Source organism: Bufo gargarizans, chromosome 5, assembly GCF_014858855.1.
Source record: "Bufo gargarizans isolate SCDJY-AF-19 chromosome 5, ASM1485885v1, whole genome shotgun sequence".
NCBI lineage: Eukaryota > Metazoa > Chordata > Amphibia > Anura > Bufonidae > Bufo > Bufo gargarizans.
This window is the reverse complement of record NC_058084.1, coordinates 448,653,616-448,669,506: the sequence shown is the minus strand read 5'-3', so window position 1 is coordinate 448,669,506 and position 15,891 is coordinate 448,653,616. Positions and strand designations below refer to the sequence as shown.

The following is a 15,891-nucleotide window of genomic DNA, read 5'->3' as shown; positions in this document are numbered from 1 at the left end:
CATCACATTGTATGCGACCGTTATTAGTGCCATTAGAGAGGGCATCTTGTCTCGCAAAAAACAAGCCATCATACGGCTACGTGAACAGAAAAAAAAAAAAAAAAAGTTAGGGCTTTTGGAGGACTGGGGGAGTAAAAAAAAAAAAAAAAAACCACATGGAAAAATCGCCTGGTCATGAAAGGGTTAATTAGGAACAAGGAGAGATCTGTAGATCTAAGAGCCCTGGCAAATTTTTACTTTTCATTGGCTGCTCCGCCGCGATCCTCCCGACCAGACAGAACAGTGCAGGGATGTGTTGGGGGACACGTAAAGAAGTGAATTTAAATGGTATAATAGATTCGTCTTGTATTAACATCCAGAACATCTGCCACATACGCTGGGATATGTCGTCAATACAAAAGACTGGACTACAGTGTAATTAGGACGAGCAATAACGTGCACAGACACAAAGTAGACATAAAACGTCTCACTAACCTTGGACCAATGGCTGGAATTAATAAGAGGTCATTAAGCTGAGGATGTTGATGAATTGGGACGATGACGTCGGGGAACTGCTGTAAAGTAAGATTACAAATGTCACTAAGAGGGCACAAAACCTGCCTGAAGAATAGCGCATGGCTCATAGAACGGAATGCAAACTGTCTCCTGTAAGAACGCCACCTTAAGAAGTACTAATCATAACACATCTCCTTTTTTTCTAATCTGTTTTTATTTTCTGATTACAGATTTTTATATTCTATTTCCTGAACATGATTATGGGGGCGGCCATCTTATCTGAGCTGTTCTTAACAGCATTTAGAAAGCATTAAAGGGGTTGTCTGGCCAGAGATATCCTGACGGTAGATCATTAATAAGTCATTAATATCTGATTGGTAGGGGTCCGACACCTGGCACCCCCGCCAATCAGCTGTTTGAAGAGGCGGTGTAGCTCCAGGTAAGCGCTGCTTCCTGTTCGTTATGCTGCACTTCGTCTCGGAGGTGCAGTGTAATGATGAGTACTGGTGCTTGTAATTACACTACGCCGCCGCTGCAGTGGAGATGACGCACAGTGTAAAGACCAGGTGGTGGCACTCGCACGGAGCCTCGCCTTCTCCTCAAACAGCTGATTGGCTGGTGTGCTGGGTGTCGGACCCCGGCCGATAGAATATTGATGACCTAAACTCACCGGTATGGATCCCCATGCATTATTTTTTTTTAAAAACAACACATTTTTTGTTTTTTGTTCTGGAAGACTAAAAGAAGTAGAAACCCTGCAAAGAAACAAAGAATCGGGTCTAGCAATGCCCAACCCTTTATTATATTTTCTCGCAGCCCAACTGCAGCATTTTAAAGGATGGAACACGGCTGGAGGAGCGGGGAGAAATGGCAGATTAGTTGAATGGGCATCGGGATGCTCTCCGCCCCTGGAAGGGGGAGTGGATCCAAGATTAGGATCTGCCCCAACTTTGGTGCTAATGAGGAAAGTGTGGGCTATGGCTAGCCTGCTTCTTGGGGTCTCAGGACTTCTAAATATGTCTCCCATATGGAACAACTCTGTCTTACCAGAACTTTCCGAACTGAAGGGATTCTCCCTATGGGAAAGGAAAGGGATTTGGAACATTGGACAATCATACTCCCAGGACCTCCTGAAGCAGTTTCAGCAACTGTGCTCGGAGTTCGATCTACCCTCCCGTCATTTCTAGAAGTACTTACAGATCAGACACGGCATTAGATGCCCAATCCTAAACACTATCGCTGCAATATACATCCAATCAGGCGCTTGACTCTGTGGTCGGCGGTCGGATCTGCAAGGGGAGCTAGCTCGAGAATTTATCAATCATTGTACGTGGAGTTTCTGAAGGCCTTTCCTCTTAGGGTAAAGGCACAATGGGAAAAACGATGTTGGGAGTATTACTGATACTCAATGGGAGGAGACGCTGGCATTGACCCCGAGCCTATCCCTGAGTGAAGCTGCTAGATTGTCCCAGCTGTTAAAACCCCGCTATTCCTGTTTAAGATTGGATATAGAGAGTATAGAGAGACTCAGGTTGTCCAAAATGCAGCGAGTCGGAGGCTGATCTGTTACATATACTATGGAGCGGCTGTGCATTAAGAGAATATCGGAGTGAGGTAGTACAGCTAATCAATAAAGTGTGTAATGCAGATATTCCTCTTGATCCTAATATGCGCCTACTCTGCATTTTTGAATCTGATTAACTACAGACGCCTATTATATATAGGAATAAATAGGATGTTGTACCAGGCACGTAAAACACTGGTCACGACCACTGCCTTGTGTTATAGCAGAGTACATAGCAAGACTGAATGTTGTTATAAGACTGGAAAGGGGGGGTCTATCTGAGGTCCCTGGATTGGCAATTATTAGGGGACTCAAGTATGATACTAGGGAACCTGGAGTTATGATATTGTGGTTTATACCTAAATCTAACTAAGAATGTGTGCTGATGATTGGGCCTTGCTGCTGCCCCGGGGGGGCCCCTTCGCTCTCCTTCTCTTCAGGGAGCCAACCCTGAATCTTTACTTCTACTCTTCTTCCTGGATATACCGTATGGCAGCCAATTGTTACTGTAATTGTCTCTTGAGGGGGGGAGTTAGTTGTGGGCTTGCACTTGAGTACTACTTATTGGTTAATTATGATTGTCGTGGCAATACTATTATTTATTTATTGTATGCACTTATATAGCGCTAATATATTCCGCAGCGCTTTACCGACATTAGCATCCAACTGTCCCCATCTAGGTTCCCTATCAGTATGTCTTTGGAGTGTTGGAGGAAACCGGAGGAAACCCACGCAAACATGGGGAGAACATACAAACTCCATGCAGATGTTGTCCTTGGTCGGATTCGAACCTAGCACTCCAGAACTGTTTTAGACACTGTAAACCTGTGCATTTTGTTTGTTTGTGGATAAAACTCAATAAAAAAGTATCTGATAAAAAAATATATAATATATAATATATATATAGTACAGACCAAAAGTTTGGACACACCTTCTCATTCAAAGAGTTTTCTTTATTTTCATGACTATGAAAATTGTAGATTCACACTGAAGGCATCAAAACTATGAATTAACACATGTGGAATTATATACATAACAAAAAAGTGTGAAACAACTGAAAATATGTCATATTCTAGGTTCTTCAAAGTAGCCACCTTTTGCTTTGATTACTGCTTTGCACACTCTTGGCATTCTCTTGATGAGCTTCAAGAGGTAGTCACCTGAAATGGTCTTCCAACAGTCTTGAAGGAGTTCCCAGAGATGCTTAGCACTTGTTGGCCCTTTTGCCTTCACTCTGCGGTCCAGCTCACCACAAACCATCTCGATTGGGTTCAGGTCCGGTGACTGTGGAGGCCAGGTCATCTGGCGCAGCACCCCATCACTCTCCTTCATGGTCAAATAGCCCTTACACAGCCTGGAGGTGTGTTTGGGGTCATTGTCCTGTTGAAAAATAAATGATGGTCCAACTAAACGCAAACCGGATGGAATAGCATGCCGCTGCAAGATGCTGTGGTAGCCATGCTGGTTCAGTATGCCTTTCAATTTTGAATAAATCCCCAACAGTGTCACCAGCAAAGCACCCCCACACCATCACACCTCTTCCTCCATGCTTCACGGTGGGAACCAGGCAGGTAGAGTCCATCCGTTCACCTTTTCTGCGTCGCACAAAGACACGGTGGTTGGAACCAAAGATCTCAAATTTGGACTCATCAGACCAAAGCACAGATTTCCACTGGTCTAATGTCCATTCCTTGTGTTCTTTAGCCCAAACAAGTCTCTTCTGCTTGTTGCCTGTCCTTAGCAGTGGTTTCCTAGCAGATATTCTACCATGAAGGCCTGATTCACACAGTCTCCTCTTAACAGTTGTTCTAGAGATGTGTCTGCTGCTAGAACTCTGTGGCATTGACCTGGTCTCTAATCTGAGCTGCTGTTAACCTGCGATTTCTGAGGCTGGTAACTCGGATGAACTTATCCTCCGCAGCAGAGGTGACTCTTGGTCTTCCTTTCCTGGGACGGTCCGCATGTGAGCCAGTTTCTTTGTAGCGCTTGATGGTTTTTGTGACTGCACTTGGGGACACTTTCAAAGTTTTCCAAATTTTTCGGACTGACTGACCTTCATTTCTTAAAGTAATGATGGCCACTCGTTTTTCTTTACTTAGCTGCTTTTTTCTTGCCATAATACAAATTCTAACAGTCTATTCAGTAGGACTATCAGCTGTGTATCCACCTGACTTCTCCACAACGCAACTGATGGTTCCAACCCCATTTATAAGGCAAGAAATCCCACTTATTAAACCTGGCAGGGCACACCTGTGAAGTGAAAACTATTTCAGGTGACTACCTCTTGAAGCTCATCAAGAGAATGCCAAGAGTGTGCAAAGCAGTAATCAAAGCAAAAGGTGGCTACTTTGAAGAACCTAGAATATGACATATTTTCAGTTGTTTCACACTTTTTTGTTATGTATATAATTCCACATGTGTTAATTCATAGTTTTGATGCCTTCAGTGTGAATCTACAATTTTCATAGTCATGAAAATAAAGAAAACTCTTTGAATGAGAAGGTGTGTCCAAACTTTTGGTCTGTACTCTATATATACATATATATATATATATATATATAATATTTTTTTTTTATCAGATACCTTTTTATTGAGTTTTATCCACAAACAAACAAAATGCACAGGTTTACAGTGTCTAAAACAGTTCTGGAGTGCTAGGTTCGAATCCGACCAAGGACAACATCTGCATGGAGTTTGTATGTTCTCCCCATGTTTGCGTGGGTTTCCTCCGGTTTCCTCCAACACTCCAAAGACATACTCTTTGAATGAGAAGGTGTGTCCAAACTTTTGGTCTGTACTGTATATATATATATATATATATATATATATATACATACACACACACACACACTCTCACCTAAAGAATTATTAGGAACACCATACTAATACAGTGTTGGACCACCTTTTGCCTTCAGAACTGCCTTAATTCTACGTGGCATTGATTCTACAAGGTGCTGATAGCATTCTTTAGAAATGTTGGCCCATATTGATAGGATAGCATCTTGCAGTTGATGGAGATTTGAGGGATGCACATCCAGGGCACGAAGCTCCTGTTCCACCACATCCCAAAGATGCTCTATTGGGTTGAGATCTGGTGACTGTGGGGCCATTTTAGTACAGTGAACTCATTGTCATGTTCAAGAAACCATTTTTCCAGTTTTCAACAGTCCAATTTTGGTGAGCTCATGCAAATTGTATCCTCTTTTTCCTATTTGTAGTGGAGATGAGTGGTACCCGGTGGGGTCTTCTGCTGTTGTAGCCCACCTTTCTTTCACATTCTGACATTCAGTTTGGAGTTCAGGAGATTGTCTTGACCAGGACCACAACCCTACATGCATTGAAGCAACTGCCATGTGATTGGCTGACAAGATAATCGCATTAATGAGAAATAGAACAGGTGTTCCTAATAATTCTTTAGGTGAGTGTATATATATATAGATGACCTATCCGGAGGTTAGTCCACAGATAAGGACACAATGTAACAAGTCCAGGTTAAACAATAGCAAATAGTGCCAAAAAAAGGAAAAGTCAGATAACAATCTACAATACAATAATTATGATGTGGCATCAAGACACCTAATACCTGTATGATGTACAGCAAGTAAACCTGGACCTACATAGGTGGGTCCGAGGCAGACAAGTAGTGCCCCACACGTATCGCCGGTAGCGTCCGGCTTCCTCAGGAGTAACTGTTTGTGTGTCCCAGGATGCTTTATATATCATTGTAATTATTCAATAAATTAATCAATACTTAACATAAATCACCTAAAGAGAAGAGAGAAAACGCGCGCCCAGAGGTTAGGTCATCAATATATATGGCCGGACAACCCCTTTAAGGAAATTGCTTTACAGCAGCCCCATGGGCCATAGACACAATGGTCAGGAGAGGACCTTATTGACTTCTATAGTAGAGTCTTCTACGCATGCTCTGTGACCTGTGCAGAGGTCATTGTACAAGGAAAGAATAGATAAGATTTGACAATCACCTATTGTGAATGGAGGATCATGTCTTATCTATACACAGAGGTGATATCATTACAGGCAGGATTAGAATGACAGATAAGCAGATAACTACAGAAAAAGGATCTGTACAGACCAAGAAGTGGTCCCTATTATTAGGCTTACACTGGGTTCACATCATATTTTTTCCCATCCGTTTAACGTATACGTTAAATGGATGCCTCAGACTGATGCTATACAGTTATAAGGTTAATCCACGGCACTCCAATTCATGTGCAAATTTTTACATTTTATTGTGTTTACAGATTATCATTGTATACATCCAGATTATGTATGGACATCCAACGCCATACCTACTGCACCGCCACTAAGATCCCGCTGAGGAAGGTCATAATTAGACCGAAACATCTGGGAACTATGATTTATGTGGCTACATACTAACCATTGAATCTGGATGTATACAATGATTATCTGTAAACACAATAAAATGTAAAAATTTGCACATGAATTGGAGTGGCGTGGATTAACCTTATATCTGTTCTACAACTCTAACGGGCACCCACAGTGGATTTATGGTGTGCGGAGTACACATCTCTTCAAAATGATGCCATACAATGGCATCTATTCACCATCGAGTTCCATTGTAAAAAACAAAAAAAAATTATAAGTTTTTTTATTACCAGACTCTGCAGGATACAAGAACATGATGTGCTGCATTTTTGTATCCTTTTTTTCTAACGTATACATCAAACGGAGGCATAAAACGTGATGTGAACTCACCTTTAGTGGCCAGTGTGAAAACCGCAGGATTTTATCGTTTTTGTTTAAATATAGATAGTGGAAGATTAAAAATAACATCATCAAAAATTCTTTGAGTTGATGTTAAACATAAAAACGTGATTCATAAACAATAGGTCGATTTCTGATGACACATTTTCTTTAATGGAGTTATCTGGAAATTTGATATTGATGATCTATCCTCAGGGTAGGTCATCAATATCAGATGGGTGGGGGGTCTGACTCCCGGCATCCCTGATGAGCTCTTAGGCGTCTTCCTAGACCATGTGATGTCACCGTACATCAGTCACATGGCCTAGATGCAGTTCAGTCCCATTCAAGCTGTGAAGAGACCGCAGCGTTCACCAGGCAGCTGATATGATATTGATGACCTATCCGGGAGGACAGCTCATCAATATCAAATTCCTGGATAACCCCTTCAAGCTATGAGACTGGAGAAGTAGAAGTACCCTCCCCAGAGCCCAGTAACCTAGCTGCACTGCATAGGATAGCTGCGGGCTGCAGGTACTGGATTGGTTGCAGACGGTGGGCGCTTTTATTAGTCAGGGTTTCTGAATGTTTTAACCCTTGTGTTCGACCTAGAAAACAGACAAATAAAAAGCTGTCAAAATGAAGGCAGCTCTGTGGGAGTGTGACTGCACAATGCGACTTACAGCGGAAGCAGCTTTATCCCTCGCACTTTCAAGTCATCTCTTTAATTGATTCTGGAACGTGCAAGACCAATGTTATAACGTGGAGAGGGGTCGCCCAGCTCATTACAGGGACATGTTCACTGACAAGCACACGGATCCCCCCCAAAGTGAGAAGAAAACAGATCGGTCAGGCCAAGAAGACATCATTCATGCCCTTGTTTAAATCAAGTTTTTATGTTAAACATATTTTATTTTTTCCAAATTTTTTGGATGATGTTATATTTCATCTAAAAATCCTAAAATCCTGCAGTTTTTGCACTGGCCACTAAGACAAGACTAATAATAGGCTCCATTTCCTTTTCAGATCACTTTTCAGCAGTCATCTCATTATCATAGGCGAGATTAGAATAACAGATATTCAGGGGTGCACAACCAATGAGGCCAGGTGAGGCGATCACCTCAGGCAGCCCCAGGTAGGGGCAAGAGGTGGGCAGGGGAAGGGCCATGGGCTGAAGGGAAGGGGTTAGGTTAAGAAATTTGCATTGAGAAGGGGGGCGCAGTATCAGTTTTCGCTTCAGGCAGCAGAAAGGCTGGGGGCACCCCTGCAGATATTAGACAGGCAGATAGATAGATAGATATATTTCCAAAAAATGAGGCAGCACTCCAAATCAAAGTGAAAGGTGATGACCCGAATTTTTCCCAGGCAATGTTTCAGCCCACTCAATGAGGCCTTTGTCAAGCCTGACAAAGGCCTCATTGAGTGGGCTGAAATGTTGCCTGGGAATAAATTGGGGCATCACCTTTCACTTTGATTTGGAGTGCTGCCTCATTTTTTGGGAAATATTGTACAGTGGAATGGTTGCCTATCTTCCCTGAGGATTTTTACCCGATTTACTCTTTCTAACTGTGCTGCTGTTGTATTTTTGTTTTATAGATAGATATGAGATCCGATAGACAGATATACGATAAACAGGTACAAACTAGATACGTAGAAAGACAGAGATACAGTAGATATATAATTATCTCAGCTTATGTACTCCCTTGTGACCTCTTAACAGGTGACAGAGCATGCCTAGAAAACTCTTCTATAGAAGTCAATAAGGTCCCCCCCTGACCATGTGGCTGCCGTAAAGGTCAGGTAAGATGGCCGCCCCCATAATCAGGATCAGCAAATAGATTTTAAAAAAATCTACAATTACAAAATAAAAACAGATTTGAAAAAAGGATACATTTCCCTAACTGGTTGTAACTGGCAGAAAAAATGTTTTTGGTGAAACACGCCTTTTAAGACACCATAGGACTCAGTTCAGATGCAACTGTCTCACAAAACACACATGATGTATAAGCTTGCCACTACACATTACTTGAGATTAAACATGCCCACAGTAGAACAGGCCCCCAAGAGTAGTCACAGAATTCCCCCCTTTCTCGCCCAAGTAGTCACAGCAGAGCACGCCCCACAATAGTAGTCAGAGAATGCCCTCTTCTCTCCCAGGCAGTCACAGCAGAGCACACCCCACAATAAATAGTTACAGAATGCCCCCTTTCTCTCCCAAGTAGTCACAGCAGAGCACGCCCCACAATAGTAGTCACAGCATTTACCCCCCTTCTCTCCCAGGCAGTCACAGCAGAGCACACCCTACAATAGTAGTCACAGCAAATCCCCCCCTTCTCTCCCAAGCAGTCACAGCAGAGCTTCCAAATGCAAACTCAGCAGTGCCCTGGCCTCGTTCTGTAATGCTAAGGAGAGCCTGTATCACGGCCTTTCCACAACACGTCACCCATACAGATTTCACGACTTCTATCTAGAAGATAATTTGTGGATAACAGCAACAGGCCACTGATTTCAATGGGTACCGTGCACATCTTCAGAGGACTATGCAAGGACTGTCCAAACCAGACAACTCTGCAATATCTGAGCTTGAACACCAACCTGTACTCTGAGGCGCCCGTCCTGTAGGCAGTCATACATCAGGACTTTCTGGTTTCATTCTGCTGAAGACGTCACAGGACACCTTTGTATGAAATCTCCAGTTCCTTGCCGATCAGTCATTTCAAAGACAAAACTTCCAAACTTCTGCCCCCCCCAACGTGCTGACCCGAGGCAGTAATTGATGCCGGTGGCATTTAGACATGTCAGTAAGTGAAATTTCTGATGGTCAGTGAGCTCGGACCCCCCCCCCCCTCCCCCCATCGATTTCTAAAACTATGAACATGTTGGTCTAATTTTTTTGGCTGATTGGAGGTGGCACTGAGCCCTGTCCCTCAGGTGCCCATCCGTTTCCAGCCAAAACACCTTTTTATCCCCTACTGATGTACAGGTTTTATCCCGTACTCTGACCACCTGTGCTGCCTATCCTCATCTGGCCTTCTTTCTTTTACTATTTTCTATCCATCTATCTATCTTTGGGGATGATCCCCCCAGGGTTTAAGATCTTCACTAAAAGCCTAATTTTGCAACGACATGGAATTTACAACAAACCGACTTGATATATCAGTGACAAATGCTCAAGTGAACTGATGAAGATCCCTATTTCTAAATGTCAACTTATCTTGTCGAACCTGACTCTAAAATTAAAAAGCTATATGTATCTTAAAAATAGCTCCCCTCACCCAGCACTTTTGTTTAAACATAGAACCCTTCGAGTACATGAATACAATGAAGTCAGGATCAAATGCTCCAAATTTAAAAGAGATCTTTTAGACGACAAGAGTAATACCGTTAGAATCTGGGATAGAAAACGAAATAAGAATAATACATTAGGGAACACCAACAAAGCCCTCAATGATGCCTCAAAGACATATTCACTATCTAGCCATACTTTCAACATTAGGACTAATATTAGTACCACCAATACCTTCCCACCAGGTAGCCATATAGGTCCTCCACAGACATCTACTATGCCAATAATCACACAATCACATCAGTCTCCTCTAAATACTCACCGCAAGACGCAATCGATGAAAATTACTCCATTTTACACCCCAATAGGTCTAACACGGAAAAGACGAAAATCCGATTCAGAGGATGTCAGGGAGGACATAGAAACACCTCAAAACAAAAAATCCAAACCGAAAGATGACTAACGACCAACAAACACACACCCCTGTCCACTATTACAAACGATCCTGAAGTTAAGAAATTACGAGAAAGAGATCTGGGTATCTTCAACCTGTCCAAACACATACTAAAACAAAATTAAATGACCCTACTTAGCAAAGGACTTTCATTCTGTCCCACCAACGAACCAGGACTCTTTGAATTATTTGTTGACCTAAATTAATATATACAGGTCCTTCTCAAAAAATTAGCATATTGTGATAAAGTTCATTATTTTCTGTAATGTACTGATAAACATTAGACTTTCATATATTTTAGATTCATTACACACCAACTTAAGTAGTTCAAGCCTTTTATTGTTTTAATATTGATGATTTTGGCATACAGCTCATGAAAACCCCAAATTCCTATCTCAAAAAATTAGCATATCATGAAAAGGTTCTCTAAACAAGCTATTAACCTAATCATCTGAATCAACTAATTAACTCTAAACACCTGCAAAAGATTCCTGAGGCTTTTAAAAACTCCCAGCCTGGTTCATTACTCAAAACCGCAATCATGGGTAAGACTGCCGACCTGACTGCTGCCCAGAAGGCCATCATTGACACCCTCAAGCAAGAGGGTAAGACACAGAAAGAAATTTCTGAACGAATAGGCTGTTCCCAGAGTGCTGTATCAAGGCACCTCAGTGGGAAGTCTGTGGGAAGGAAAAAGTGTGGCAGAAAACGCTGCACAACGAGAAGAGGTGACCGGACCCTGAGGAAGATTGTGGAGAAGGACCGATTCCAGACCTTGGGGGACCTGCGGAAGCAGTGGACTGAGTCTGGAGTAGAAACATCCAGAGCCACCGTGTACAGGCGTGTGCAGGAAATGGGCTACAGGTGCCGCATTCCCCAGGTCAAGCCACTTTTGAACCAGAAACAGCGGCAGAAGCGCCTGACCTGGGCTACAGAGAAGCAGCACTGGACTGTTGCATGTCATTCGGAAATCAAGGTGCCAGAGTCTGGAGGAAGACTGGGGAGAGGGAAATGCCAAAATGCCTGAAGTCCAGTGTCAAGTACCCACAGTCAGTGATGGTCTGGGGTGCCATGTCAGCTGCTGGTGTTGGTCCACTGTGTTTTATCAAGGGCAGGGTCAATGCAGCTAGCTATCAGGAGATTTTGGAGCACTTCATGCTTCCATCTGCTGAAAAGCTTTATGGAGATGAAGATGTCATTTTTCAGCACGACCTGGCACCTGCTCACAGTGCCAAAACCACTGGTAAATGGTTTACTGACCATGGTATTACTGTGCTCAATTGGCCTGCCAACTCTCCTGACCTGAACCCCATAGAGAATCTGTGGGATATTGGGAAGAGAAAGTTGAGAGACGCAAGACCCAACACTCTGGATGAGCTTAAGGCCGCTATCGAAGCATCCTGGGCCTCCATAACACCTCAGCAGTGCCACAGGCTGATTGCCTCCATGCCACGCCGCATTGAAGCAGTCATTTCTGCAAAAGGATTCCCCACCAAGTATTGAGTGCATAACTGAACATAATTATTTGAAGGTTGACTTTTTTTTAATTAAAAACACTTTTCTTTTATTGGTCGGATGAAATATGCTAATTTTTTGAGATAGGAAATTTGGGTTTTCATGAGCTGTATGCCAAAATCATCAATATTAAAACAATAAAAGGCTTGAACTACTTCAGTTGTGTGTAATGAATCTAAAATATATGAAAGTCTAATGTTTATCAGTACATTACAGAAAATAATGAACTTTATCACAATATGCTAATTTTTTGAGAAGGACCTGTAAGTAAATTGACTCTCAAACTTTATTTTATATATCAAACATCCAGGTCCAAAAATAATCCTCCACCATTGCCCAGTACCTTATCCCAACACCAGCCGGAACTAGACACTCAAGAGCTATCAGGACCAACCCCTATTCAATCCCAACTTAGAAATAAATCATCCTTTTACCCAGGGTGGATAAAAATCAATGATTTAAAAAAAAAAATTAAAAAAAAATCGGATTGTTTTTATTTAAATCTGATTTTTTTTTATATAAAATGCTTTTTGAGGAAAATATATTACCATCCAAAGGTTATTCCATGTATATGTTTAATTTTTTGGGTAAATAAATTCCATTAATCCATTCACAATGTCATGCTCTTCCAGAGGTTTTTGTAAGATTATTGGGCAGTTCCTCTGCCTACAAGATATTATCACAGATGCTTGGTTTACTTTTGCAGTTCTCAACAGTGAATTTGACTCAGCAGAGATCACATGCCTCTTCTTCACAGCAAAAATGTTATAACATGAACAAAGTTGAGAAAAAGACCTTAATCCTAACTTCTACAAAACTATGAATGCAGAATCAACCTAATCAAACTAATCTAAAAGAAGCTTTCGCGGGTTATAGTACCACCAGTAAAAGGTCTATGAAGAAATTACACATGAAGCCCAATCTTACTATAGAGGAAAAAAAAGCTTTGAAAAACCTTACCCAAAATAAAAACATTGTAATTAAAGGGAACCTGTCACCTCAAAAACGCATATAAAACCGCCAGCATTACCGTATAGTAGTATAGTATTCCTTGCTTTAAAGGGACTCTGTCACCAGTTTCTGACCCCCACTTTTAAAAATATGGTTCTGTGCATGGAGCCCTTGTGATTCCTATTGTGGTGTTATAAGCTAAATCTGCAGGCTCATTTAGTTAAAAAAAAACGTTTTATCTAACCTGTCAGTCATCTTGTTAAGGTGCCCAGGGCGTTGCTCATGGCTTGAAGATGCCGCCCGCCGCCGCCGTTCGTGCCCAGCTCCTCCTCTGCTCTCATCATCGCCGCCTGAAAATACTTAGATACGCCTCCGGCTCTCCCTCACTCCCCCCTCCTTCTTTTCTAAGATCCCGCGCGTGCGAAAAAATGAGGTGGGAAAGGACCAATATAATCGAATCCTCCGGTGGGTCTTGGAAATGAGCTGTGGGCAGACGTGCTGCTCCGGACAGCTCTTCGCAGGCTCTGACTGGCTGGCGGCAGTGTTCGCGTTATCGGGAGGTTGAGCAAAGTGCCCGCGCATGCGCACTTCGCTCAATGAGGCTGAACGGAAAAGTCCGCACGGGCGCATCAGGCACAGGCCTGTGCGCACGCGCGGGATCTTAGAAAAGAAGGAGGGGGGAGTGAGGGAGAGCCGGAGGCGTATCTAAGTATTTTCAGGCGGCGCTGATGAGAGCAGAGGAGGAGCTGGGCACGAACGGCGGCGGCGGGCGGCATCTTTAAGCCATGAGCAACGCCCTGGGCACCTTAACAAGATGACTGACAGGTTAGATAAAACGTTTTTTTAACTAAATGAGCCTGCAGATTTAGCTTATAAGACCACAATAGGAATCACAAGGGCTCCATGCACAGAACCATATTTTTAAAAGTGGGGGTCAGAAACTGGTGACAGAGTCCCTTTAAGTCCAGGTAAGCACGTCCCCTAACCGTCCCCTCTCTTGTTTGATTGACAGCCTGAAGTGCAGCTGGGATTGCAGAAGTCTGACGCATGTGCGGTGCACCACTGAAGGCCGGCTAACAGCGGCAGCCGGAGACGGGATCTCGCCTTACCAAGGAGCGCACCACGCATGCGTGAGACTTCTGGCTGTCAATCAAACAAGAGAGGGGACGGTTAGGGGGCATTCTTACCTTGACTTGAAGCAAGGAAGCCGCTGCCCCCTTCACTTGAAGCTGACCAGCAAGATAGCGCAGATGGCGCTTAAAATATTTAAGCTATTGATCATCAGACTACCGGATCAAACATATGATTATGAACAGACTGGGGGCTACTATACGGTAATGCTGGCGGTTTTATATGCGTTTTTGAGGTGACAGGTTCCCTTTAAAAGTGCAGATGGGGGGGGGGGGTGGAGTGATCATGGATTCAGATTATTATCTAGCTGAATCACAGAGAATACTGTCAGACCAAGAATTTTATCGAATCATTATTGAGGACCCCACTCCTCTCTGAACTGGTAGAGGCGGGTTTTGAGATAGGTATTATAAATAAAAAGAAAGAGAATTCCTGACAGTGTTACATCCATCCATTTCACGCTTTTACTTCCTGCCTAAGATTCACAAATGCCTGACCCGACCACCTGGGAGACCTATTATTTCTAGTATTAACTGTTTAACATCCAATCTTTCAGCATAAGTCGACTTTCACTAGGGGTCCATTCACACGTCCGTAGTGTATTGCGGATCCGCAATACACTCGGCCGGTACCCCCCATAGAACTGCCTATTCTTGTCCGCAATTGCCGACAAGAATAGGACAAGTTCTATTTTTTTCCGGAGCCGCGGACCGGAAGATCGTGGGCGCGCTCTGGAAATACGTATAGCACACTGTGTGCTGTCCGCATCCATTCCTGCCCCATAGAGAAAGAATGGGTCTGCACCCGTTCCGCAGACGTGTGAATGGACTCTTACAAAGATATGTCCCAAAAACTTCCTTCTTATCTCAGGGATACGTCTCACCTTATCCAACTATTAGAATCATTACAATGGGAAGAGAACTATATATGGGTGACTTTAGATGTAACATCCTTACATAGTAATACCGAACACGATCTGGGTATTCTAGCGCTATCAGAAATCTTGAGAAGAGACCCTTTAACTCCTGATTCACAAATAGAATTTCTTCTCAAACACAATGACTTCGCCCATATGGGTTTGGCGCCTACTTGTTGGTCTAATTCTTTGGCTGATTGGAGGTGGCACTGAGCCCTGCCCCTCAGGTGCCCATCCGTTTCCAGCCAAAACACCTTTTTTCTGGCATTTAGACAGGTCAGTAAGTGAAATTTCTGATGGTCAGTGAGCTCGGACCCCCCCCCAATAATTTCCTAAACTATGAACATGGCGGAGCTCCCCAAACCTATAACAGGAAAGTCTAACCTTATGTATTTCTTCACTAAGAAGCTGTTTTGCGTTTTCCACAGAGGTTCGTCTTGTATTTACACGGATGGTGGTAAAAGATGGCGGATGGGACAAATGATTCTGCAGACGCACAAACTTCTTCTCTGCTTCTTCTGGCCCCAATGTGGCCACAAGCTGTAAGACAGGTTAAAGAAAATAAAGGGTCTACGTTTTAAAACACTATGTGAAATTAACTGCCTGAGTAGAAAAAACTTTAAAAATACATCTTATGTGTAGCTAAAACACAAGGGGTTCAGCAGATGGAATTTATCAAGTAGAGAAAGTTAGTACAAGGCACTTACTAATGTATTGTGATTGTCCATATTGCTTCCTTTGCTGGCTTCATTAATTTTTCCGTCACATTATACACTGCTTGTTTCCATGGTTACGACCACCCTGCAATCTTACAGCGGTGGTCGTGCTTGCCTATGCGCGCTCTCGCAGTC

The 15,891-nt window shown here is 43.0% G+C and overlaps 1 protein-coding gene across 1 annotated transcript in view; it reads right to left on the bottom strand.

The window, feature by feature from the left end:
- Window positions 1-15,891, bottom strand: part of NSUN6 (NOP2/Sun RNA methyltransferase 6) — a 54,029-nt gene that overhangs the window by 29,291 nt on the left and 8,847 nt on the right. Inside the window, 2 exon segments of the mRNA XM_044295051.1 lie at window positions 475-554; window positions 15,425-15,580. Coding sequence (XP_044150986.1) covers window positions 475-554; window positions 15,425-15,580 — 236 coding nt within the window.